Below are 27968 nucleotides of genomic sequence, written 5' to 3'. Positions count from 1 at the left end.
AGACACAGCATGACATAACGTATCACAATAACTGATGGATATAGGACCTGAAAGCCACTGAGAACATTAGGTCTGTGTTTATGGCTTTGAGGAATCTGTAGTTTATTTTTCACCAACTACAAACTCAGTCCCATAACACCAGATCAGAAAGACCGCCCCGCCTTTCCCATCTGCAGAGTCAGGGTCAGTGCTCAAATAAATTTCATTGAGAAATGTTTTGTCTTCATAATGTTCTTAGTTAGAGAAACCAGAACAATATGCAAAGAGATAAGATAGTTCAACAAAACAAAACGGGTCCAACACTGAATCTTGGCATGTAGAAGGGCATTTTTGGAATTCTGCATCTGATCCCAGGATGGATTGGATCCCAACATAGCAGATCTTATCCCCTCTGAGCCCTAACAACTGGGACCAGCTAAATTATTCCAGCAATACACATCCTTTTAATAGTGAGATATTTGGCTGTGTTTTGCTTGTATCTATTTTAGATTTGATAAGATTTTCCTAGTTTTGTGTGTGTGTGTGTGAGAATTTATACAGTCACACAATGAAATAAAATGAATTCCATTTGTTATTTGTGTTTATCAGAATGACTGACGTGTACTTGGAATGGTAAACCTCTCCCATGGTCTTGTTTTGAGCTGACGCCTTCAGGATTCTCTTTCGTCAGTGCTGACGCATTGTTTGCGCCTGAGATTTGCATTCTGTACCTGAGTTGCACTGCTGTGGAATGTAATGGGCACTGACACTGGTTTAATGAGTGCATGTACACCCAGGGCCAAATGCAATTACATGCTCTCACAGGCAACCATCAAAAAACAGACAGCTGTTAACAGCCATTCATCGCGGATGGTCATGCAGTTAACTGTATTTGTAGGACGGGGGGTGAGAGGAAAGAGTAGAAAGACAGAGAGGGGGGGGGGTTAGCTAAATTCATTATGAGACAGATAGCGGAGTAGCATCTGTCAGCACTGGCAGTTTACCACAGCTCTTTTTGCCTGACTCAGTTTCACCAGTGAAAGTCCAGCCACGCTTTCCACTCAGTAAAATGTTTGCACACATCCTGCAGAAGTGTGGGAAATATCGTGAGCACATAGGTCATTCAGGAAGGAAGATGTTTTGTAGACTTTTGCATGCTCACATTAGAGTTATGGTCTCATTCATTTGGGCTACAATTTGAATAAATGCAGTTCCAACTTTCCCAGCACATGTTGCAGTTCTGATCACCAATCGTCAATTTCAGCTAAAAATACAAAAATGTGTTACAAATAAAAGAAGTCTTCAGCAGACATTCCTGCTTTGGAAACCTGTTAACTGCACACCTTACAAGGCAGAGCTTGCACTCTGCTGTCTGCTCTGACAAGTCAATAAAACCCACTGGTATGCTGAACATTTTTGGTAGGCAAGATAGATATGAGGCTGCAGTGGAATTTGATCAGGCAGGGAGCCAGCCTTCTGTTCATTACAGAGCTTTCCAGCAGTCACACACCCTCCCAGTGAGCACACCTCAACCCGAGGAAAAGTATTACTGACTGGCACGTCAAGAGCCTTCACCCAACCTTTGCCTCCCCTCACCTGCCTGTCTTCATCGCTGTCACACATGCATGTGTTCACGCCCACACACGCTACAGTAGGCTACATACAGTGCGTGCACACGTGCACTCGCTCTCTCGATTTTTCCCAAGTTGCATTGGGAGGGATGGCAGGAAAGTGGAAAATATGAAAAGGCTTGAAACTCCAGGGCAGATGTGAGCTGACAGGGTGGGAGAGATGGAAGTGGAACCGGGAGTGTTGTGAGATTTAGCTGCAAAACAGTTGCTTTCCAACATGTTTTGTTCGATTTTTTTTTTGTACCACTGTGATCTCAGGCTCCAAGTTGATAAGATGACCTTGACCTTAGGATGATCTCCCTTGAACTATGTCCTGCTTAAGGTTAACTTTAGACCAACAAGAGCTCAGCAGACAGACTCACCCATCACTCTGGAACACTTTCTAATAAGCCATACTTTATAAATGGATTACAAATGATTTATACATCAATAACAAACCATTAATACGGAGAACCTTTGGGATGCCAGCTTGTAAAAAATCCCTTTGGCCTTTTGACAGCTTACTTTTTGGACAAGAGCTGCGGAGCATTTGAACCAAAACCTTTTGGTAACAACTTAAATACATTTACACCTGCAGACTTCTTACTTTGTCATAGGTAAGGCAAGATCAAGAAAATAAGTGAAAACATCTGTGAGGGTGGACAACAGGAACCTTAAAGAATTCAAAATGAGTTTTTTCCTTTTTATTTCCCAAATTTCCCTTACATAACCCAAGGATCTAAAATAGAGGGTGTCATATTTTGTCAAGATTTTAAAGCCCTGTGGGATATATAAATGAATGTGACCTGAATTGATCTTCTGCACCTGATTAGTTTTCTTCCAGTTCAACTTACAGAGAGCAGAGAGGCTAGCCCTCACACTGTGGCAGCTACATTTTGGAGAGTAGGTGGGTATCCTGTACAACTTAAATCACTCCACTGGCTTATACTACCGAAAACATAAAACACATACTGTACATTTCTTGGCAGCAAGTCAATGTCATTTTCATAAAATGAAGATGTTTTTATCATCTTATATTTGCATCAGCGCCCACCCTCTCTCTTTTTTTTGTTTTCAGTAACCTAGTGTGTGTGCATACTGGTAAGTCTTCTCTCATTAAACACATTTTCATAGAACTAGCTGACTGATGCACTCCAGGTCCAAGATTACTGTATTTCCTCCCCTGACCCAGCAGCTAATGATAAACACTTCACTGTGGAGCAGGCCCTCTGAGGAGAAATATAAACTTTTTCCCTGATATGAACTTGTATCATAAAAGGCTATGCCATTTACTGTTACTGTACTTGGGGATAATTATCATCCTTGTATATCATGTTTTCCCTTGTAATTATGTCATAATTCAAAGGCTTCCCCGGCGAGCTAAAAACGGTCAGGTATGTCATCATATAACAAACTCTTCTCTGAGGAACGGGCCTATTAATTGTCAGGATATAATTACATTCACAACACCCTGAGGGCCCGTCTCGTTTAGTCATCTCAGAGTTACTGCTCCAAACTATAATTAGAGAATGTAATCACACAGGTATGGACCTCCAGGATTTATTTTTCAGCCTGACTGAAGGCTGATTGAAACGACATCTGTGGTTGGGCACCAGGCAGGAAATGTTTACGACCTGGCATGTGTTCAGCAGCCACATGCAGTGGCACCAGGCAGCATACCATACCAGCAGAGTTCCCAATTTACATACACAAACATGCACACATGGATGGGTGGTTCTGCTAATTTGTCTGACGTGTGTACATTCTTGTTACCTCAGGAGTGATTTCTTGAGTGGCATGCACGTATGTGTGTGCGTGTCCCTGTGAATGCTCTCGTGTGGTTATGCCACCCTCGTGTGGCACTTTTTGCCAGTGTTAACAAGTGACCTCATCCCATTATGTCTTTCCGATCTCAAATGCCATCCAATAAACTACTCATTTCTCACCTCTTCATGCACTCTCTCTCGCCATTAAAACACCTCTTACCTCTGTCACTGACACCCACTCAGCAAGAGCTCAAGACAGGCCAGGGAGAATATGAAGTACCTGCACACTATGAAGTGATTGTGAGTGATTTCTCAGTGAGAAGTGATTAATTACTTGAGTTTCAACAACATTTGTGATGTAGACCTTAGATTGAAACTTGGACAACTTTGAGAGGAGTGAATGTACTGTATAAATTAATGACTTTGACAGAAAACCTGTGCTATGAACTGGGGGCATGGAGTTTGAAAGATACAGAGTTCTAACATGCAGTGGAGGTCTAATGAAAGACTCTATTATTGCATATTGATGCAGTATATATATGTATATATATATACATACATAGAGAGCGAGAGAGGGAGAGAGAGAGAGAGAGAGAGAGAAAGAGAGAGAGAGAGAGAGAGAGAGAGAGTTGCATTATGGGAATTGTAGGACCCAGTGTTTTTGAAGCTTGACTCACTATCCTGACTTCAGGTCAGGATATCTCAGCCTTTGCTGCTTCAATGTTGACCATTTTCATCTCTCTAAAGTCCTAAATTACTGGAGTACCCTTTTTGAAGGTACCATAGGGAGATTTTGTCCACTAGTAGCACTATGGAGCAATATTTTTACAAATATAGATGGGTGACAAATTAAAGGAAAAACTGATACAGACCCGAATGCTTGACCCCTACAGTGAGGGGATCTGGTGGCTCTGCTATGCTGTGGGGGGCATTTTGCTGGCATGGTTTGGGTCCACTTGTCCCCTTAAAGGGAAGGGTCATTGCAAATCAATACAAAGTTGCTCTTCCAAGGATGACAATGCCACAATTCACAGGGCAGGAGGGGTCACTGAATGGTTTGATGAGTATGAAAATGATGTGAATCATATGCTATGGCCTTCGCAGTGACCTGATCTCAACCCAATTGAACACCTATGGGAGATTTTGGACTGACGTCCGACTGATATATTTCTCAAGAATGGTGTTCATCCCTCCAGAAGAGTTCCAGAGACTTGTAGAATCAATGCCAAGGCTGAGGAACATCATTCCTCCAAAAGATATTCCCTCATTTGGTGTTTTGATGATGGTGGTGGAGAGCGCTGTCTAACACGTCAGTGGAATATCTCCCCTAGGTGTTCAATTGGGTTGAGATCTGGTGACTGCGAAGGCTTTAGCATATGATTCACATCGTTTTCATACTCATCAAACCATTCAGTGACCCCTCCTGCCCTGTGAATTGGGGCATTGTCATCCTGGAAGAGACCACTCCCATCAGGATAGAAATGTTTCATCATAGGATAAAGGTGATGACTTGGAACAACTTTGCATTGATTTGCAGTGACCCTTCCCTTTACGGGGACAAGGGGACACCAATGCCAGCAAAATGCCCCCCACAGCATAACAGAGCCACCAGATCCCCTAACTGTTGGGGTCAAGCATTCAGGCCTGTACTGGTTTTTCCTTCAATTTGTCACCCATCTGTATGTGTAAGCATGCAGGCACCAATACACAATACAGTTGCTAGTTTCACATTATTTGATTGATCAACAGTTGGCGGTTGTAACCATTGACTGTATATAAATATGAACAATGTGTCTCCACTTCCTGCTGTAATGCACAAGTGAAACCAAAGTATCTCCTTTCCGGCAGCTGCCATCTTGCTTGTGTGATGTCATTTGGAGTCTGCGCTATAGAGTTGGGCAGCAGGATGACGGCCCGCGAGACATGCCCCCTCAGCAGTCCCGCCACCTGACGGAGGTTTGAGAGCGGCTGTCACAGCTGTCAATCATGACGTCACACACCCTTTGTATATTGACAAATAACTAATTAAAAACAAACTTATCAGAAAAATGAGCACTTGAACAAACATCAGCATGATAAGAGCTACCTAAAATGACAGACATCATTTTGGGGAAAAAATTTATTTGACTTGCACTCTGATATTTTAGATTGGCCTATGTCCCATTTGCTAACATGGAGGAGGCGGGATTTACGACCTATACTGCAGCCAGCCACCAGGGGGTGATGGTGGTAGCGCTTAAAGAAACGTAACAATACGTTTACAAAGGCAAGGAAGAAGACTGCAAGCTAGCAAACATGATTGTAAACAATGCTGGATTTAAGATTTAAGAACTAGCGTAGATGTTTTATGAGGAGGGAAATGCATTTAAAACATTTGTTAGGCATCAAGGAGACACAATGCGATTTGGTGAGTAACAATGAATGTTAATATGACTGTTTACAAGAAAACTTCACAGGGCACCTTTTAGTGTATATTGTGCTTACATGGCGCATCTTAGTGAATAAAACTGTGTAAATTAGCAAAGTTAGCTGATCATTAACTCAGGGTAAGTGGGGGCCCAAAGCTCTTTTTTTTGCCCCGAGTGGATGAATCTAGCCCAGACTGTAACTTAGGTAAGCAGGTGAACTGTATTTTGGTGTTCTGTACTGTATTTTTTCCTTTACTGTAATACAGAACCTGACCTTCATGTTTTGTATGGTAGAAAGAATCATTACACTGTAGATTCCTTGAGGATGAACAGCGTTTAAGGATCAGCTAAACTCCACCAACCATCAATCATCTTTACTGATGTTACAATACATTCCTTGATTCTGAAATATCTAGTTGCTTTTTGGCAGATTTAACAGTATAAACTGGAATACATGACTGTTTAATATGAACAGCTCACAAACATCTGATCCAAAACAAGTTCAAGAGTACAAAAAGCAGTTAGAAAAAGACTGTTATTGCATCACAACAAACATTCAGCCTTCCGAACTTACATGACTAATTAGTTTTCTTTTCTGTGATCTTTGGCCAGTGACTTGGGCTTTGATCTATTTAATAAATCTAATAGTGAGCAATGAAATGTCTAGCTATATGCAGGGAGATTAAGTTAATTATCTTCACCTTTACACTGAGTGGAATATTAATCAAGAAGCTGAAAATGTTGCTCTTCTTAAGAGGTTCAGTGCATGATTGTGTCATAGAAAAAGTGGGTGAGCAATGTTTTCTCCTTGGGATTGAATCATGCACGGACAGCAAAAACAGAGAGTTCCTATGAGCGAGGAGCTGAAGATGGGGTTAGGGGAACAATGACACATCATGTATCATCTTACAAGTCCCAACGCTGCTCTGACTAAAGCTCTAGACAGCAGAATGATTGAGTAACAACTTACCATAAAACCACTCCCAACCAATTTCAGATTCTAAATATGTTGTGTGTGTGTGTGTGTGTGTGCAGGCTTCACGTTTGTCCCTCAGCACACATTGACCCAACATACTGTATTAATATATCCCCCCTGGTTCTATTTAAATAAGATAGATATGGTGGCTGGTGCATCATGTTCACTGCATTTATCATTGTTATATTCAGATGAAATCATCCTCACGTTTTCCCAAAAGTATGGGAAGAGCAGTGGAGCATTTCTCACAACCACTGCACTTTCCATTATACGGCATGTGAAGTGAAGTCAGATCGTGTTCGCTTTGGCACGTGCACCGTGCAGAGCTGCATTTCTCATGATTCACATTTTCAAAAACTGATTCCCTGCTTTGTTTTGAAAATGTTGGATTTAAAAAAAACAGCAGGACCTGGCCCCATTTATCCATCATATTTTATTCAACAATATAACTTTTGCTCTTCAGAGTACAATCAATATAAGATACATATGAAAAAATATATTTTAAATAGAAGAGGAAAAAAAAAACATTAAGGCATTTCATTGAAGGAAGTCTTGACAGCACGAATGATTAGATTAGTGTTATATTTTTTGTGTTTATACCTCTAAGGCACTATGGCTGAAACCACATGAAAGATGGATAACTTTCTACGCTTTTCTGCACACAGAGTGGTGATGAGTCCAACAACATACTGCACTGGTTAATGTGGTTTTCAGTGCTGCGTGTCCACAGTGTACAGTGTTTCAGCAATAAGCCAGAACAGACACATGGAGTCATGAAAGGCAAAGCAGGTAGTGAAAGATTTCTGCCAAAAGTGTGGTGGCATTGTATTAATACTTTAATAATCCCCTGTGTCGCACATGCACCAGCTACAAGGCAAAGCGCTGTAATTATCTCTATCACGCAAGCCAGCCTGGTGCCAGTGTGACTTGTTGCCTGGGACCGACATTAGAAAGCCCAGCTGTTGCTCTGGAGAATTACTGTGGCACCAGTGAGCGGTCAGTCGGCTTTAAGCGAGCACAGAAGTGCATCATGCCAAGGTGTGTTATGAAAGCCGACATTTCCTGTGCGTGTTCTTGAGTTCGAGGCTCACTGTTATTGCCTCTCTGACCGAGGGCTGCTAAGACTGCATCACAGAAACGCATAAACAGCTCAACCACATCCACAGAAACCCGGGGCAGCGAACAAGCTCTTTCTCACTCTTTCCCTCTCTCTCTCTCTCTCCCTCTGTGTTTCACACTTCCACTTGCTTGCATGCATAAAAAAGGCAGTCACGCACGCACACACGCGCACACACACACACACACACACACACACACCACACACACACACACACACATCCACACACACAGATTTGTTACCTAGTTATGTACATGACTTAACTCCTGAGAGCAAAGTCTACGAGCATCAAGCCTGTTGTCGTACAAAGTTTAGTACTCACTCAACTCACTGGCAAATTCCCTCCCTTTACACTTCTGAACTGTTCTGGACTTCTTTGGAAATTATTACTCATGAGTAAAACTATACACAAACTTGCATGAATAGCATGGTGCAGCAGCACTAACCCCTACAACATTTTTCAACAGAAGCTGTGATTTAAAAAGGTCTGTATATGATTTTTTTTGCCTCAAAAGCTGCTCATACTGGATAGTTGTCATTTACATTTATATAGAAAATATGATTTCCCTCTCTTTCTTAAAACAGAGTGCTTCATTGATGCACACACAGGTTTACTGTAAGAAGTTGTGGTCTGAACAAAGTGATGAATGTAGGTACAGCTGCATCAAAAATTCATCACAGTTAGGATGTGTGTCCACTAGGCCTCTTTTCCTGAGTGCCACTGCTCTGTTCCCAATTGTTTTTAGTATGAAAGCAGCAAAAAAAAGCACTACAAGTGAAAATGCTGCATCAAGCACCTTTCTTGTGTTCACTTCAGGCACTTTTCAGGTCAAAAATGTTTCAACTTTATAGATGTTAAGTGCTTGAACACTAAAACTCTTCATCACAATGCTTCCCTGCACCTTGACAGAAAAAGATGCCCAGTGGTCACATTACAACACCAGCTGGACTTTCATGAGCAAGCCTATTGTAATTGCTGTGCTGCTGATCTGGGACAGCCTCTGTTATATGTTGTATGCATGTAATGTATGAAAATGTACAGTATGTTATGCTGATACAGGCATCTGCTGTGTTACACTGTTATGTTTGCTGAACCAGACTTATGTTAGGCTGCGGGGAGCTGCGGCGCTCAGAAAGCATAGGGCCCGACTATGATGGTGAGTCGCAACAGTGAGCTGGAGCGGTAGTTCATGGTCAGATGGTGAGTGATCATCTCCAGGTCCACCACATACTCCCTCGGGCCTGACAGAGGTTTGGTTAGCACCAGCATGGCACTCACATTGCTGGAACGCTGCAAGAAAATATGATCAGTCAGTATGTAAGCATGTAAATACAGAAATTAAATCACATACAATGTAACATTGGTAGGATGTAGTACATTGGAATAGATGCTGCTAGCATTTTTTAGCCATGCTAGCAGAATGCCTCTATAGATGGCAATGTCGGTCCACCACTTTGGTCCCCATTCACTGGCCCCAAATGATGAATACTAATGACTTTGGTAATCCTATGACCATGACGTTGACATTTGCAGTATTGAGTAAAATATCTCAAAAAATATTGGATGGATTGCTGTAAAATTGGGTACACCCATTTATGTGCCTTTCAAGATAAATTGCTGACATTAGCATTTAGCTCAAAGCACCCCTGTGTCTAAGCACAGCTTCACAGAGTTGCAAGTCGTTGAGAGTGGCAAATAATATCTTGGAAATTGGGGAGAACAGCATAACTGTAACTACAGATAAGACTTCAGATAACTACAGATACAGATGCCATATGTTAATATAACATCAGGTTGGGTAATAGTACGAGGTGGCATCAGAGGGATGATAATAAAGGATAGATTTAGCTCTGAACTGTCGATTTTAATAGCATCACACCACTGTAACAGTTTAGCATTTATTCTCAGCACATTACCGCCCATTACACCCTCCCCCAGCTTTTCGTGCAATACAAAGAAATAATTCCCATCAACTTACCCGAAGGAAAAATTCCCCTCCCTCATTCCCAGCTTTGATCCTGAAGGTGTTGTGTGTGTTGGCGTAGATGTTGGTGGCTTGGATCTGGAAGATGTCCGCTGGCACAGACCGGTCCGCCTGGATGCTCATGTACTTGTAGACAATTGACGGTGGGAGACCCTGGCACTCAGTCTGAGATCGACAGATACAGCGACTGCAAACACACAAAAATGACGACAATCTCTGGCAGGACTGGCTGCAATGATAATAACGCAACAAAATAAGTGGATGATGTTTACTCACTTTTCAGAGGTTTTGGTATAAGGCGCCTCGCAGGGGTCTCTGGGATAGCAGCGGAAGCCTCCATAATAGTTCCAGCACATGTCCTCCTCTGCGCAGTTATGTGTCCCTGTCTCACACTCGTTTATGTCTGGTGATTGGCAGAGCGACAGAGAAAGAAAAAAAAAGTGTTGAATAGCCAAAAATAGCTGGATAACAATGCTGATATCCCCCACTTCCAAAACACACACAAACTCTACATGCTTAATGAATCAGAGCTGTGAAAACACAGGCTAAGTTCAGTACAGTTTCAGGAATGGTGCTTTAGGGTTGTAGATGCATTTCCAGCAGCTGTGGAGACGCAAGGAAACACAAGAGGGAAGCCTGCAGGGCTGTAGTCGAGGGAAGCCCCCGATTCAACACCACACAGGCGTAACAGCAGTTCTTTCCCTGCAGCACCAATGAAAATAGCTCCATCAAAAGTGCCCCAAACCACAGGGCTATTTCTGGCACAGCAACCTGGATTCATCACCAAAAGGTCCCTCTGACACAACAAGCGGGATTCATGGCTCCCCCTATAAAGCCTGCACCTGACCGAGGGGGAGAGGAAAAAATAACAGCTCACTCTTTGAGGGAGTGCCGGAGCTTCAAATAAATCCACTTCAAGAAACCAACATCATGCATATAAATTCACAGAGGTGGCTTAGCAGGGCAACACAACGTTGCTGTGTTTGTGTTGCCTAACCTCTGCATTCTTTCCATGACAGTGCTGGTTGAGAGCAGCTTTCATTCCAGCATGAGAGGTAGAATAGTGGATGATAGCGGGAATGATCAAGTTCCTCTCAAAGGTTATCTTCAAAGAGTTCAGGAAAAGGAGGAAGGGAGGGAGAGAAGAGGACTCACTTGGGAACTTGTTGTGTGTGAAAAGAGAAAGGAGGATAAAATAGATAAATAAATAAACTAAGAAGGGATAAAAAAAGATTGATGGACGGAAGAGGGAAGAGGAAGGAGGTGGAGGAGTGCAGTACCTTGACACAACCTATTCCCCTGGAGCTGATATCCTTCTGGACACTCGCAGGAGTAACTTCCTGGGCTGTTAATACACTGGTACTGACACATGTAGCTGGAGAAGCTGCATTCATCAATATCTGTCCAGGAAATATGCACACACACACACACACACACACACACACACACACACAGACAATGAAAAGAAAGATAAAAAAATGTTTTGGATATGTCTGTATGACAGTGTGCACAAACATGCATGTATCTACTACTGTATATCTGTATATAGTATGTACAGTATGTGTGTGTGTGTGTGTGTGTGTGTGTGTGTGTGTGTGTGTGTGTGTGTGTGTGTGTGTGCCTGTATGTTCACCTTGGCATGAAACCATGTCTTGAGCCAGCTCGTAGCCCTGCTCACACTGGCAGAGGAATGAGCCAATCAGGTTGTAGCAATGGTGCTGACAGGGAGTCTGCACATCACATTCGTTCACATCTGGAACAAACGCAGGCGTTTAACATATATGGTTAAAGGATAATTCTGGTTAATTGCAACTTGAAACTTACTTTCATAGCTTTGGCCCTCATTTCTATTGAAAATATTAACATTGCACTTGCCAAGTTAAACGGTGAAATCTAGGAATGCAGTGTAATTGCTAAAAAAAACCCCAACTGGGCAAGAAACACAAGCAGTCAGACGTTCATACAGGTTTTAGGTTAGCAAAACTCTTTGGGTATTATTAACTGAATGGTCAGCTGTAAACACCCATCACAGTTTACAGACCAACTTCCTGTTTAAAGTTTGACCTGCCATACTTGCCATAGAGATTATTACCAACATTTCAGGTGGTTGACATTTGTTTTTATCTCCACACATAGTGGTTTAGATAATTGGGCTACATTGTTGGCTTGCTTACAACCTGTTCATCTGACCATTTGTTTCTTGCCCCATTTGACTTCATTGCACCAATGTCGCCATGTTCTCAGATCTCAGAAATGTGTGTGTCCAAACCACAAAACTATGAAAATCCAAAGATGAGATCAAAGACCGAAGTTGTAATCAACCTGGAGATATCCTCCAGAAAGAAATAACAAAACAGTAACAAACTATTTAATTTGCTTATTTAAATTTGGCAAAAATTCTCTGTTGGTTTCCCCACTACAGGCCAAAAGACGGCAGAAAGACAAGCACATATGCACACATTCAACACAACACATGTGCACATGTTTCAACACAGCTGGGAGCAAAGTCATGGGGCTTTGATGGATCTTCTAAATATGTTTGAGAAATAAACAGCTCTCTGTCAACGCACAACATTTTCAATAACTGTCTTTGACTTCAGTGGGAGATTTGCTGTGTAGATTCAGGTTGCACAGCCAGTCTCATGATTGCTTTGAGCTTCTAGGCTTTCCAAGCAGCAGCTTGTGCACCAAAGTCAAACCTGACCTTAAAATATCTGCATCCTGAGAAAACTGAGGACTGAGAGAAACAGGGAGACTGTTAACAGCCATCTGCTGTTGTGTATTACGCAACATCTCTTTACATCTATGTGATTATAACTTTATTTAGCTGTACTTTTATTAATTGCCCTTATTAATGCTCAGATGTTTACTTTTATCATGTTTTATCATGTATGCCTTTACTCTATTATAAATGCTTGTCCTTTCAGTCTGCAGAAGAACAACAGGTGCACAAATCTACTGATATTCAGTCTGGCAACAGTTTAACTGGAAATCCACACCAACACAAGTTATCTGACAGGCCACTTTTGAAAAATATCTTTATAATTTGATGTCGTACGCATAAACACACTCTCACACATGTGCACATGACTTACCAACACAGCTGTGGTTGTTGCTGGCCAACTTGTGACCTGCGTTGCACTCACAGTAGTACGAGCCCGGGGTGTTCACACATTTGTGCATGCAGTAGTGTGTCAGGGCACACTCATCTCTGTCTGCAGTTCAACACAAACACACACAATCATGTACGCAGGCACCACACAACGGCTGGATGATGTTCATTCCCGTGATCCTGAGTGCATTAGCGAAACTGGTGAAATGAAGTAAATTTGAAATCTAAACTTACTGACATTAACAGGATATGAGTTTGACAGAAAGATAGATAGCTAATCCTTAAAATCCACAGAAAATGAGATCAGTTCCAGGTACAGAAACATTTTCAAGAGGTCAATTTTAGTCATGTGATAAAGTGAGAGGTGTGTTTGGTGTGTCTGTGAATGACAAGACTCACCTACACAGTGGTCTCCGTTCCTTTGGTAGCCTGGAGGACACTGGCAGGTATAGGAGCCTCTGGTGTTGTAGCAAGTCTGATCAGAGCCACAAGTGTGTCTACCTGTCGCACATTCGTCTATGTCTGCAATGACACACACAAAGACACACACAGACACACTGAGTAGAAGCTACAAGCAGTTAATGCCTGCTGTACCGTATGTAGAAACATATGGCAGACATAGCAAAGCAACATGTCTGGACTATGTGTACCCTGCGATCTGTGATGTGTGAACTGTTTTCCACAGACAGTAAAATCAGTGATCACTGACACCATCACATCACACACATATGGGCATAAACACACGTGTTCACACAGAGAGCAGGCGATTAAATAAAGAGGGCTTTTACCCAGCAGCTCAGGGTGAAGGGGAAAACATAGATCATATCTTCTACTAACAGGACAGCTTTTTGAAAGGAGTAAGTGTGTGTGTGTGTGTGTGTGTGTGTGTGTGTGTGTGTGTGTGTTTGTGTGTGTGCACAAAAGAGGGAGAGAGACTCAACCGAGTAGCTCTACTGATAAGTTGTGCTTTCTACCGTAACGCCTCCCTCTCTCAACAGACATCCATTAGCCCAGAAGCACACAGATCCAAACACATTCACCTTCTATCTCACACTCCATCATTAATGAGTTATAACATGATAAGGAGTGTTTTTATGTGTATAAGAAGCTTAGTGACACAAAGCTTCTGTGAAAAAGATCCACTCTCACTGCTTTACTGCAATGTAAACAGTATATACTTTAGTTTGACTCACTTATGATGAATATGATGTTTTGAATGTCAAAAATAACTGGAAACATACGCACAATCAGCAGTGTAAGTGTCAGGTTTTGACCAGGTTAAACCACCAAAAAGTGCCTTTTTTCTTTCTAATTATTATTTTCATTGAAGCCATATTACAGAATATTAGAGTGAAAAAAGTTACTTTTTCAACAGAAATGTTAATTTTCCAGCTTTGGCTAAAATAAATAACTCAGTAAGGGAAAGATTCTCCCTTTTGTTGATCTTAAAATCACATTTTCAATTTTGGTTTCTTTGAAGCCAGAGTTTCTTAAAAAAGGTTTTCTCACAATAACATATGATGTAAGCCGCTCATCCCATTTTTGGGAACTTCTGTCTTTCTCAATCTTTCTCACACAAACACACACACACACACACACACACTACAAATACGCCCATATACTCATCTCTACAGGCACACCAGCATTCCTCTTGGGTGGTCTGACACAACCCGTCATATGCAGACAGCCAGTGGGCATCAGTTTAACAGTATGTCAGACAGTTATCCTCAATACCACACGCATACACAGGAAAGGGGGGGGGGGGGTACTATTACTGCATTGTGATTTGACACGTGCGTAACCTAATAGCAGTCAAAAGAAAAGAGACACCTGAATCTGAGGTGAGTGGAAAACCTAAAGTTGTGCTCTTCTCTCCTAAGCAGGCTGTGCTGCTTTGATAGATATGACTTATATTAGACTTACAAAAGATCCAGTCTTTAAAATGGACCTGAATTATATGTGCAGGCCCAACTTGCTGCAGCACAGATATCTTGAACTGATATTCATCATGTGATGTGGTCTCAGCTGGGAAAGATCATGCCCTTTGAGGGCCTCAAATGCCAGTCCCACAACCTCCACTCTCCAGTGGGACTGGTGCCGGTGAGAAATGGGCTCCACTTGCTGCGGAAGAGCCAGTGAAACAAAAGGTGGACAGAAGGTAAGGTGTTTTCAAACCTTAAAAGGAGGAGAGGGAAGAGGGCTAAAATGTGCTCAGCTCTATGGGGGCACAGTGATAAGATGAAGTCAGTACATTAGGGACAAAAGCAGGGCTTATCTAGAGGTGCACCTGAGAGACATCAGGTGCAAACAGCATACAGAGGGAGAATGCACAGATGGGGCTTGTTGCCCATTGACTCGCTTTGAAAAGGACAAAGATAAAAGCAGTGTTGTTCTGGAAAATCTATGCTCTGATGTGGCTTGAAAGGCATCTGGGAAAGTGCAACCAGCACCACCAGGGGGATACCGACTAACTAGAAAGAAGACCAGAAACTTTGTGACAAGAAGCCCTGGAGCATCAGGGTCTGCAACTTTCAGATTCAGCCTCACAGGTCAGGAGATCTACCTATTCTGGATATGGATGATAGATTTCCCATTGTGGTATGTACGGCCACAGATATGCGAGTACAGCTACAACCACAACTATTTGTTTTTGCATGATTTATAAAGATTTAAGTGGGTTTATCCGGTTGTATCTGTCCTGTCCGGGTAACAACGTCAATATGGTCTAACTTCATCCCTTCAGTTGATGATACAGTAAATTCAGGTCTGTGTTACCTTGCAGGTCACTGACATTCATTATAAACATATGGTTAAACAGCTTCAACAAAAACAACACTTATCTATGCTGTAATCTGAACATGCAGAAATTTGCAGGCTGATGCAAAAGACAACTAAACAGTTGCCAAAGTATTAGCTAGCCTTGACGGTTAGTTAGCTGAACCCTGGGGTTGCAGTCCTGTTGTTTATACAAGAGCAACAAAATATTTGAATGAATGTCAACAAATTGTTCAACAGAACACACCAAGAGTCGGAAGCTGAGATCAAGTTTAATGTGAATCATAAGCATGCCTACTTACTGGAGGTATTTAGTGATTCATTGAGACTGGAAATGCCCTGCCTTCTGGCAGTACATTCAGACAACACAAGTCCGAGACTCCTGATTACTGATAAAAAAGTTCATTGTTGATGTTGTCAGAGTGCCAAGACGCAAACAAAAGTGTGTTAGACAGACTAAAATAGACTTTAGAGTCTACAGCTAGCGGTTCTGTGAGGCTATACCTTGATCTAAATGCTGACATCAGCATACTAACATGTTAACAATGACATGCTAGCATGCTGAAGTCTCGCAGGTATCGTGTTTACAATTTACCACTGATTTTGACCTGATGGTGGTGCTAGATAAAAAGTAAGGGGATCATCAAAATTATTATAATTCATCCTGGGGGGACCATGAATATTATATCAAGTATCAAATTGTCACATTTGAGAAGCTGAAACCAGCAAACGTTGCCATTTTTGGCATTTGGCAAATTACTAAAAACAATTTTCTGTCGATCGATAATTCAACTAATCGTTGTAGTTCAATTTCAATCCATTGAATAGTTGTTGAGACATCTCTCTCAAAGCCACAATTGTGAAAATGTCGACTTCCTGGTTGTTCTACAAGACAAGTCAGGGAATTAGCCAGCGATCAGCAAAATGGTTTCATCATAGGAAAGGTTGTATTTGATTGAATTGTTCTACTGTTGCGATTGGTTTAAGCATTGCGATAAGTAATTAGGGTGCATAGTTCGGCTGATTGCAGTTGGCACACTTGACTTTAATCAGACTGAATTCAGGACAAAATCTGAGCCAGAGCTGGTCCACATACGGCCTCAAGACTTGGGCCATGAATCAACTACTGAAATATAGCTGCATTTGTTCTAGTTTGGGGTCATTGTTGCCAACCAGAATTACATCAGGTGCATTTGGGGTGATTTTGAAGTGCCATTCAGCTGGAAAATGTCAGACAACAATGACATTCATGCCACTGTTGGGCAGAGTGGTTTTGGCTACGTAGATGGCTACATGAATCACTAAACCAGGTGTCGCTGGTGCAGGGCAGTTGTCTGCGACTAGATCATGTTGCAACACTGTCCAACATGAGGTGTAGAAACCATGAGCTGTTACAGAAAGAACGTGCGGCACATGGCTGACTGTAAATTGCTTAAATGTGAATAATTCGGTGATGCTTCTTAAGAAGTTCTATGTACGGAAAAGTCAGAGTCATCCTCACTCCCTTCAAGAAAGCTTAGAGATCTCTAAATAAAAGCATATGTGCTGAAAGCAATCCAAAGGTTCACTCACGGGAATATCTTGCGGTAACTGCTACTTTGTCACTAAACCTTTAAGAAGCTGCCAATACAAAGTTTCACAGATGTTTGTGTGTGCGTGTGTGTAAGTGTGGGTGGGGAGGGAGGGCATCCCACACTGGCTGGCTCTTCAGTCCCATAAAGCCTCCACAGCTTACCACATCCAGTACAGTCCATATAGTTTACACAGAAAAACAGATTTTTACTGCAACAAGCCATCAAACGTGATGATGTGTTGCGTGTGGGGAGAAGTGACTATTCTCTGAGGTCAGATTTTTTTTTATCAACATTTATTTAACACAGCCTGTTAGTTTCTAAGATAAGGCTGTCCAGAAGAAGAGTGGAAGATGTGGAAGGAAAGAATGAGGAGAAAGGGTGGAGGCCTTTTTTTTTTTTTTTTTTTTTTTAAACAAAAAAGCGCTTTTTAAGATTTGAAGTTAGATTTACGGCCGTGTGTGCATATGTGATGTCAGAGTTAAAAACTCCTTGCTTTTCAGGGAGATTAATTCTAAATGCCTTGTGGGAATTGGGGGAGTAACGGGGATGGCGGCAGCTCAAAGAATGTGAGTGTGTGTGTGCGGACGAGAGGGTGGGTGTGTGTCTGAGGTCCCGTTTGAGGTGCTCGAGCATTAAATGGCCTTTTGCTAGACTTTACGGGTCAAACACTGTAAAGAGGTGCTTCTTTGCTGTGTGCGCATATGTGGGTTAAGTCCGTGCATATGTGTGCAAAAAAAAAAAAAAAAGGCATGTGTGTCCAAAACGGGGACTGAAAATTGTTTGGCCTGAATTCAGAACAATGTGTTATTTGCTCCAGATTTATTCTGACATGATAGGGCTTGTTGTAATTATCACTTGAGAGCATTTAGTCTTGTTTTCACTGAACCACTGCAGTGGAAAGCCGGAGTTGTTCCAAAGAACAGTTGGAGCCATCCTGCTGTTGGACAGCATCTCTGTTTCCCTCTGATTATTGGATAATTCAATCTTTGGGAAAGCAGGGGGCAAGATGTGCGATGTTAATAGCCCATAAAATTTCACAACGTCAAATTTATCAGCATGTCATACACCAGCCCCTGAGCGTTTGGTTTTGCTCAACCTCAAACACCTTAATATCACCGCTCCTGGCAAATGCTGCACGTTGTTCCTTTTTTGTGCGTAATTCTCTCTGCAATGCGGTGTGAAATGCAGCCTTCACTGTCTTGTACACGACCTCAGGACTAATGGGAGTGGTAGTGTTTCCCTTTCAAAGCAAGCCCAAACACAAAGCTGATAAGAAATCAAAGAATTCAAGACACTCGAGCCTTACATTCGGTGTATTTCCATCCGTATTAGGGCATGAAATATTTCCATGCTCTGGCTATTCGCACCCCTCCCAAGATTCCCCTCTCATCGCTCATTGTTCAGGAGAAACAGGATTTTCAGTCATGCTGACACTTACTAACTGATTTGTGAGTTTGTTCCGCACTCATCTAAAGGTCGGGCAGAGTCTTGACGTTCTTGAAAATCCGTCCAGTGTGCCAGCTACATTCCCATTTTGCTTCGACTGATAATAACCTTTCCTGTTACTCTGAAAATGCTCTGGAACTCTCCTGCTATTCAACATGGAGATCAATCACTTTACCCGCCTGACTGTAGCCATTTACGGCCTTTGAAGCACATTTGTGGCATGGAAGGAATGAAACCTGTAAATGTGGATGCCGAAATATGGTCAAAATATCACTGCGATAACATAAAATCAAGAAGAGAAGAAACTCTGTGATCGCATGTGAGCGTCACAGTGATTTATAGCAGCCCTGTGTCCCTTTCCATCATGAGGTAAACGGAAAGATCAACACATGTAAGCACATCAGAGGAGGAAGCAGCTGGCCGCTGAACAGGCACCGACCTCAGGGAGAATAATAACAACAACATTAACACCGAGGAGGCACGGCAAAGCTGCTTCCCCCCTTTGCTCCTCTCTGCCATCGTTGATGTGATGGCAGGGAGGAGTCAGCAGCAAAGCACACGCACAAGCCAAAAGAGCGGCTGCCTGCAGGATGGTTGGATTATATTCATGGAGACAGAAAGGTACTCTGGCAGTCATAAAAAGCTGATGAAATACTGTCACAGTGGTATGTCCACTGGAAATGATTCTCTGCAATGACATTTATTTGAAGATTCCTCGTGTAATGTGTATATTTTGTTTTGGGATGTTATCACTGTGGTTGCTTCAGTAAGTTGTTGAAGTTCTTTGAATTCTTTTGGCTGTTTTTAAGATCAAAAGGTTAAAAGAATATTTCCATGGAGACATTACCAATGTCAAAATACATCCAGCAATTAAAGGAGCATTAAATAGTCTTTTAAGAACTTTATTAGCAGCTGAGGAGTTACAACATCAACAAGTTTCTGCGACACATCCTCATCATTAAACGACCACATGTACCATGCACTCCAGAATGACCCATGGGAGTGCTTTCTAATATGCTGCCTCTGTTTGTGCTTTCCAAAACTGTTACAAATCACTGTTAAAAAATAATTATGTTTTATGGTGTGACAACGCTGTGGTTAATGTCTGGTTTGGTTTAGGCCCAAAAAACACTTGGTTAGGGTTATGGAAAGATCATGGTTTGGGTTAAAAGGATCCCTTGAAACATGGTGTGGGTTAAAGTTACTACTTCCTTAAAGTTAGGCAACCTTCGTTGTCATGGCAACAGTAAACACTACGACAATCATAGTTAGGGTTTTTAAAAAACTGTCCTGACTTGTGGTTGGAAACCTGACACTTGCGGTTGGAAACGGGAAGCAAACAGTGGTCTGTTGCAGCTAAGTCCACTTTTTGCCATCTATCTATCTGGCCATCCACCCAACCACAGATGTATAAAGAGAACTGGATACAGGGAGAGCTCCAGGATTTGAAGCAAATTTGACCTAGCGGCCAAATCATGTAATTACAATGTCAAAAAGACTTTTTCCCATAGACTTACATTGTGAAACAGACGTCTGTAAATCAGCAGATACATTTTTTTGAGCATCACAACCCCCACGAAATGACTTGTTTCACTATCAGAATTTGATCCATTCGGTCTGATCACGTTTATAAAGTCTAAAAGAGCTGCACAACTGAATTGTTTTATCCCCATTCGAGTTAGCCGGAGGGCTAAACTGGAAGTAGCCGACAGAACTGGCAAAAATCACTAGTGCATTTGCTCTATGGGCCCCAAAGAAGCGGAAGCAATGCAGAAGAAGTTGAACTTTTTTTCAAGTATATCCAGCTGCAGCAGCAGCAGCACGAATGTGAAGGAAGCTGAACTTCCACACACATTCACAGAGTGCATGGAGATTCCAGTAAAGGTTTTGTAATGGACCCCTAGTGCTGCTGACTCATCAGAAATATTATAAAATAATAAATGTGAATGATGTAGCACATTACCCCCTAATGCAGTGTAATAAAAAGTCAAAAATTATCAGTTATAATCATTGTGTTGGGGTGTTCAACCCATATCAGTAACATACCAAACTAGACAGGCTAATGTGGGATTCAGAAATGAGACTAAAAATCATGTTTTCAAGTTTTAGTAAATGCATGTGTTTGAAACTGTAATGAGCCCAAGATGTGATGTTTGTGAAAGTTATTCAATTATTCACATTAACGTATTAAAACTATATGTTGATGTTCATAAATATCAACATTAATTTATGAATATATTTTTAGCAGTTAGACAATTCATAGTTTATCCTCATTATTTCTGCTTAATAGTTGGAACCTATATTGATACTTAGTTTTTCAAATTATTTGGTCTTCTTAAGCCACCTTTTGTTTGCGTTTATTCATTGATTAGACCACATTATTGCATGCACAATGCATAGACTAGGTTATCCTCATTCTTTACTTAATAGTTGCTAAAATTGCTACCTTTAATAACATTTTCAATTTATTTTTGATCTGCTATGGTCTATTGTCTTCCTCAGCCACCGTAGTGTTGTGTACAAGTGGGCGTGGTTTGGACTCTGCAGCTGCTGCAAACAAATTATGACAATTTCCTGGTTTAAAGGGGTCATGGTTTGTAGGAGGTGTGGTTTGTAGAGTCTGCAAGGCTGCAGCCTGACCCTTCTCATTTTTTTGGCTTCATGTGCTACTGACCAACTTTCATAGGAATGAATGGGGCCCCGCCTCTGACACTGTATCCAGTTCTCTTTATACATCCATGCACCCAACCAGCCACCTCCAAATAATTTGTCACCTAATATAGACGTCATCTGAACTGCGTCACTTCTCCGGGTCATAATTACAATAGCCACTAGATGGCGAGTGTCACTCAAATGTAACTATAGTTCGTTTTTGCTGGCTGAATTTTTGACCTATACTGTCATTTTTCTATTGAGGACGGGCTGGGCCAAACATCTCAGTAATGTTGATTTACTGGTACTAACCTTAGAGCCGAACCAATACTGGATTTTTGAGGCTGCTATCAATGTTGACATCCAAGAGTTAAACAAGACTTTAAAGAGCTACAGCCATGCTAGCACTTCTCTAAGGTCGTACTTAGGCACAGAGGTGTTTTGTGCTAAATGCTAACATCAGCATGCACTATGAAACCGAATCCCTAGATTTTTTCCCATAAAATTCAATTAATTTACCCATTAATAATAATGGAGTAAAGTATCTATTAATGGGTTTTTAGGGAATAATAAATGGATGGAAATAAATTAACATTTAATAACTGAATGGATTATTTGCACAGTTTAAACAGCTCTTCATTAGTGTCATTAGTGTTGCAGGTATTTGGTTATAAAACAAAGATTAGGCAAATTACATTTTTTACCTGATGATGGTACTGGAAAATAAATACATCACCAAAGAAATTATAATTCATCCACTTGAATGAACTTGAATGTGTCATTAACCCCATAGTTGTTGAGATATTTCAGTCTCAACCTACCGACAGACATCACTATAGCGCCACGCTGCTAGCATAGCTAAAAAGCAACTACAATTAAAATGCTCAAAGACGCTACACTCATTCACCAAAAGCTAGTTGTTACAGCTGAAGCTGCAGAGTAGCAGGTGCCCCGAGCTGGACAGTAAAATCACAGGGCACTGGGACAATCACACAGCGAAGGCGTACTGATGCAGGACAGTGCAAATCATCCGTCTGAACACAGGTGGAAGGCAAGAGCTTAGCTGGTAATAGGAGGGTTCAACAGGCACAAAGGTGTGCCTCAGGTGTCTTTTTGTTTGAGTAACAAAGTGGGTCAGTTTTCATCAAGCAAAGGCTTTGTGTGTTTGATCCCACTTCCTCCTGTCAAACAACAAAATTGTTGCAGAATGTTTTAATTTAACATCCTGTGTATCCTGTATCGTATTCACCTCAGTGTTCCCTCTCTGTGCAGCAACATTTTCCATATCTGTGCTGCTTTCCCTTATCTTTGATGGATGTTTACAGAGAAACAAACAGTAACAGGATAACATCTGAAGGAATTTCCTGAGAAACTGCAATTGCTCCCTGTGTTTCCTCACATCTTTTTACATTGTCTGTGGATCGGTAAAGACCCATGGCTGGGGCTTATTTCTTCAAAAGGTATTTGTCATGACGAGACAACAACAAGTGGAGCTATAAAGTATAAACTCTAAAGGTCAAATCATGAAGCTCGCTGGCAGTGTCTTGTTGTGCTTCGCAACTGCTGGGCTCTCTCTGCTTGTTCTGCTCTCTGCATTCCTGCGTCTCGCAGATCGATCCGATGCTTATCTTTCAAGGTGGTGAGTAATTCCTACCATCACAAAAGATGGGAGCAAACGGAAAAAACAACCACCACTGACATTCCAGAGATATTCCTCCCAAGTGCATTGCATGTTCGTGGAAAAATGTTATTGCATGCGCTCGGCCTTGTTCGGAAAAGTACACACGTTCTCTGTCACACAGGGCTTAAAGAGTCTTAATAGAACATATTTAGGAAAGATTTCCATCCAGTGCAGGTGAAGAAGCGTCCAGACGTAGCTGAAATTAGTCAGGCATGTAGGTGGTAATGTGGCCTACCTGACCTCAGGAAACCAGACAGGTAAACAGGAGTGGCATGTCCTTTCATGTCCCATACTGCAGTGCATGAGTATCTAATTTAAAGATGAAAAATAAAAAGGCAGCAGCTAAAGTATGTAAACTCGAGACTAAAAGGAGGAGAATAACAGAACCCACATGGTGTAAAACATGATATCATGTATCTTTGGCCAACATCAAGATGCCTGAAAGTAAAGTTATGTTAGTATTTCTGAAACATGGGGGAGTACTCACAAAACAGTGAGAATCATATATACTGTATCTGCTTTTTCACAACTGATTTGATGGACGACCTTCATTTCTGGGAGGAAGTGATCTCACCTCTGCTGAAAATAAGACTTCATATGCATACACAGGACTACAACAAGCTACTTGTCAGCATCTCACGGTAGCAAACACAGTAAGTATGTGTGCGTGTATGGTGGGAGGGGGGGGGTCATGGAAATGAGAGGCATCATTAAGCTGTCACACATACAGTAAAAGTTTATAGTTTCTCTATGTGGCAGCGCTGGAGCAGGGCGCCAGCTTCCCCTATGTGTCACTACAACAACACACACTTAAGCTCAGGTTCACATGGAGGGCCAAAGGGCTTTTTTTGCCCATATGCAAATAGCTGACCACATGGAAATGAATATTAAAGCTACATTTAATTGGATAAATATAGGTACAGTGTATTATATAATTTGTGGTTTGTTTCACTTTTAATCAGCATAAAGAATACTGTATTTCATATTAGCTTTTTTCCTTTTCAGAAACTTTTTTTTTTTTTTTTTAGCAATTTAGGTTGTGTTTTGGAAAATTGGCTCCATTTTGTGCAGAGGATTTAGCTGATCTCGCCACACACCGCAATAAGTCACCAAAACAACTCGAGCCATGACGTTGTTACAACCTGGCTTGGTTAGTGCTCGGGCACTTCTGTGGTTATTTAGTCAGTGTCAGCCTTTCATCCTCCCCTTTGCCCTACCTGACTCGGCACTCTAGGCTTCCTCCACAGAGTGGTGAGTTAGCAGGGAAGGAGCCTGCTGTAAGCGCTATTTGATACACTGAGGTTTCCCCCTCCCCATTGGAAGTTAATGGGAATTCCTTCGCTAGCAAGATACGTAGCTGTGCAAAACAGCTACTGTGGAAAAAAAAAAAATGAAGAAGAAGAAGAAGAAGAGGAGACAATTCTATGTCCAAGAACAATTGGCTCATTGTAGCAAGTTAAAGGTAATGACAGAGAAACCGGAGACTGATGTAAACAAAGATTATAACACTATACAGCAGGAAAAAAAACAGCACGAGACGCCTTCCAGTTAAAACTACAGTCATTTCAAAGCAATAACACTGACAGTAACAGCCTATCTTTGTTTAGCCCATGCACTGAAACCACATGCCAGTGAATGAGTAAGTATTATACCTATGCCAGCTCGCTTATGTGGTTACTTTAGCTGATATGCTGCCATGTTTTACACTCCAATAAAACCTAATTGGGTTCCAATTCAGAGAAACACATAAAGCACCTAACACATATCTTTGCCCCAGGTGTAAAATCAAATTTGTTACTTTCACTGCAGCCCTGTGACCACAGGCCTCGCCACACCACCACTCACCACACACCTCTGCCTTTTTGGCAAGAAGAGTTCCTAACCACTGAACACATGTACGGTAATGCACTTTGTCTAACATTGTATTTATAGAGCAAACTTTTCATACACCCCCCCCCCCCCCAACATCTCTCTCTCACATTTAAACCAAGACAGATGACAAACTAAAGGCTGTAAGAGGTTACGAGTGAGATATCAGAGATTCTTTCTAAGGTTCAGCTATGAACATCTGGCACAAAGCAGCAACGAATGGCACCACTGTGTGTGTGTGTGTGTGTGTGTGTGTGTGTGTGTGTGAGAGAGAGAGAGAGAGAGAGAGAGAGAGAGAGAGAGAGAGAGCGAATCTTTTAACCACTCCCCATTTGAGAGGATCAAAGAGTCTCGCTCAAACACACCCACACAGTCTTGTGCAGCTACCAAAATCAAAAGCAAGTCAAGGCCCGGGGAATATCCACTAAAGGTGTAAAGGTTTGCCACAAATTATATATATTCTCCTTGATTTTCCCCTGAAGCAGACAACCTAAAAACCCCAAAACAAGAACAATTTTTAGTTTAGTTGAACTCAGGCCAAAAACATCACGCTGCGAGCGACCAAAGAGTTTAGAAAACATGACATCACGGCGAGGAAAAAAAACCGAGAAGCTTGCAACACATCTGGCTGCTACGCATGGTTTAGCTGTTGATGGCTGTCAGACAGATGGATGAACAGTTCACCTTTGCAGCTCTGATTATTGAGGCTCTGAAGCCATTAGCAAGTAATTATCAAATACCTACAGTACGTGGCTCTGCTAGAGACACATCCTTCCAGGCAGCAGCGCTGCATCTGGCCAAGCGCAACAAAAGCACAATGTTGATATTCAGGAGATAAAAACCCCTTAAGGCCAAATACTTTTCAGTATCAAGATTGAATTCTGTTTGTATACTGCAGTACACAGCAGTCAGTGCAGTGGGATTCCAATCTGTATGACATTTTTAAACTGTTGTAATCTGTCTCATGAAGGCCTCCTTGGCTGAAAGTCAAATTTTTGAATATTCTGGAAGATTAAAGAAAAAAATATTCATGGAGCGAGCATGGCAGAACATATTTTGTGGTTCCACCTCTGCTCCTGCTGACAGAGTCCGATTTCTCTCCTGAGGAGCTTGTCAACACCACTTGCTGAGATAAGAGGAACAGTTTCCATGTGTCAGTGTAAAGTAGTCAAAAATGAATGGCTAGTTTTTCAAGATACTTAATATCATCTTATAGTTGAAAGGAGAGGTGGAGGTGTGCTTTTCTTCCCCTTTCAAACCCAGCCTATAAGCAGCTTATCTTACCTCTGCAGAGGTTTTGGTCATCTGCAGTGAATCCGGATGAACAGCGAAGGGTCCGGGTATGCTGAGAGACCCTCGGGCTACCTGGAAACCGTGGGAGCTGAGGTGGGCTTGGTGGGACTGGAGGGACGGGAGGGACAGGTTCCGGCAGCGGCACCTGCTCGCCATCCTTACTGATATAGATGACGGCACTCTTGGGGAGGCAGAGGTACCCACCAAAGTGGTTAATACACTGCATCCCTCCTTTGCAGGCATCACTTAATAAGGTACACTCGTCGATGTCTGACACAGAGAGAGCAGCATGACAAGAAAGATAGAAACAAAGACATTAAATATGCCACTTCATTTTCTGTACTGGAATTATTTTAACTAGATAAAGGTACAACTTACTTAGATGAAAACAAATGAAAAAATAAAGACAGGATTACACTCATTAAGCATGAAAAGGGTTTTTTTCAGTTCTATTTGGCATTTCTCACCTCTGCACTGTTCCCTCACACGGTCATACTCATACCCTTCCGTGCACTGTGAAGGACAGATAGCGATCACCATAAGATATTTCATATGTAAACACATGAATCCTGTGTTTTCTCCATCACCAAGTGCAGGTAGAGAATCTCAAACAGACCAGCGACTGTTAAACCTGTACTGACATTAAACACTTTACTGGTAAAAAACAAAACAAAAACCCTTCTACTTACTGTGTAGGAGATGGGCTCCTCAGCCTCCTGGGAGAGGACGTGTGTGAAAAGCGCACAAAGAAAGACGCAGATCCCCAGCATGTCGACGAAACGTCGGAGTGGCACTGTAACGAGACGCAGAGCAACAAAGTGGATAGAGCGTGCAAGATCATTTTTTGCTTGACAAGCCTACAAGTTTTAATACCAGTTATTACATCATTGATGGCATTGCTTAACGAGTCCCAACATCTCCCGCTGCTGGCGTGATGTTTATGTTGGCAACGCTCCAGCTAAATCTGCGACTTCAACTGAGTGAAGTCTTTTTCTGCTGTTTTTCTCCAAAAGGATTAGTGCGTAATACGCGTAAAGATCGTGCGTAAACATGCCCTTGTGTGTCAGTCAGTGTCGGGAAAATGAACGAGTTAATCAGCCATGCAGAGCTCACGTTGATTAAATTTCTACCTTTGCACTAGATAGGCTACATGTGCAACTTTAACAAGCTGCTCGATCAAATATTGTGTGCGCTCTCTTGATTCCAGCCTTGTCTCGGGATACTGACACTTGTTACTGGAAAATTCCTTGAGACAGGCGAAACTAAAACAGAAACAAGTGGCACTGCAGATTTTGTTCTCACTCGTTGAGATGAACAGCCCTTAAAGAGTGTATTGTTTTCATTATCTGATCAAAGCGCTGTGTGCAGTAGCTTTGTCATCCCGTGGCGCCTTGGAGACGTACCTGGAATTACCTGCGGATCTCCAACTCTCCTGGCGTGTTGAAGAAAACGTCCCTGGTTTATGTTTTGTTTTGTTGCAAATCCGAGAGCTCGCGAAGCCTTTTTATCCTGCAAACTGTGCAGTGGATGTTAGATGGTTTGTCGGAGTGCAAGCAGCACTTGTGATGAACATGCGGTTCGTACAGTATGACATGCTGGGGGCGGTGTACCGGGCAGGTTGAGCTCAGGGTTTTTCTCTCACCGGGGTGCAGTAAACGATCAGCAGGCTGCAGTGGCTCCCTCTATGGACTGACGAGTAGTGATTAAAAAAAAAAAAAAAAAAAA

The 27968-nt window shown here is 42.0% G+C and overlaps 1 protein-coding gene across 4 annotated transcripts; it reads right to left on the bottom strand.

Moving 5' to 3' along the window:
• Positions 1 to 7153: 7153 nt before the first annotated feature.
• On the bottom strand, positions 7154 to 27876 carry efemp1 (EGF containing fibulin extracellular matrix protein 1). Of its 4 annotated transcripts, none has more exons than XM_067610171.1 (11): positions 27657 to 27874; positions 26933 to 27036; positions 26711 to 26756; positions 26235 to 26513; positions 13353 to 13475; positions 12937 to 13056; positions 11475 to 11594; positions 11122 to 11241; positions 10118 to 10244; positions 9836 to 10028; positions 7154 to 9147 (listed from the first exon to the last, which is right to left on the bottom strand). In XM_067610171.1, the coding sequence occupies exons 2-11, from the start codon at positions 27011 to 27013 to the stop codon at positions 8986 to 8988; spliced, it is 1371 nt and encodes a 456-aa protein (XP_067466272.1). In that variant the 5' UTR covers positions 27014 to 27036; positions 27657 to 27874; the 3' UTR covers positions 7154 to 8985. The 4 variants fall into 4 exon arrangements, with proteins under 4 accessions (XP_067466272.1, XP_067466270.1, XP_067466273.1 ...); XM_067610169.1 differs by having other exon boundaries at positions 27647 to 27873; XM_067610172.1 differs by lacking the exon at positions 27657 to 27874 and adding an exon at positions 27127 to 27151.
• Between the last annotated feature and the right edge of the window lie 92 nt (positions 27877 to 27968).

The sequence above is a fragment of the Thunnus thynnus genome, chromosome 14 (assembly GCF_963924715.1).
Source record: "Thunnus thynnus chromosome 14, fThuThy2.1, whole genome shotgun sequence".
Taxonomy (NCBI): Eukaryota; Metazoa; Chordata; class Actinopteri; order Scombriformes; family Scombridae; genus Thunnus; species Thunnus thynnus.
This window is presented reverse-complemented; position numbering and strand designations above follow the sequence as displayed.

Coding starts and splice junctions, on each gene's coding strand:
- efemp1 (XM_067610171.1), bottom strand. CDS start 27,013: ATGCTGGGGATCTGCGTCTTTCTTTGTGCGCTTTTCACACACGTCCTC. Junction 11,242..11,474: donor AGACATGGTTTCATGCCAAG/GTGAACATACAG, acceptor TTTCCTGGACAG/ATATTGATGAATGCAGCTTC. Junction 10,245..11,121: donor GGGGAATAGGTTGTGTCAAG/GTACTGCACTCC, acceptor GCCAATCACCAG/ACATAAACGAGTGTGAGACA.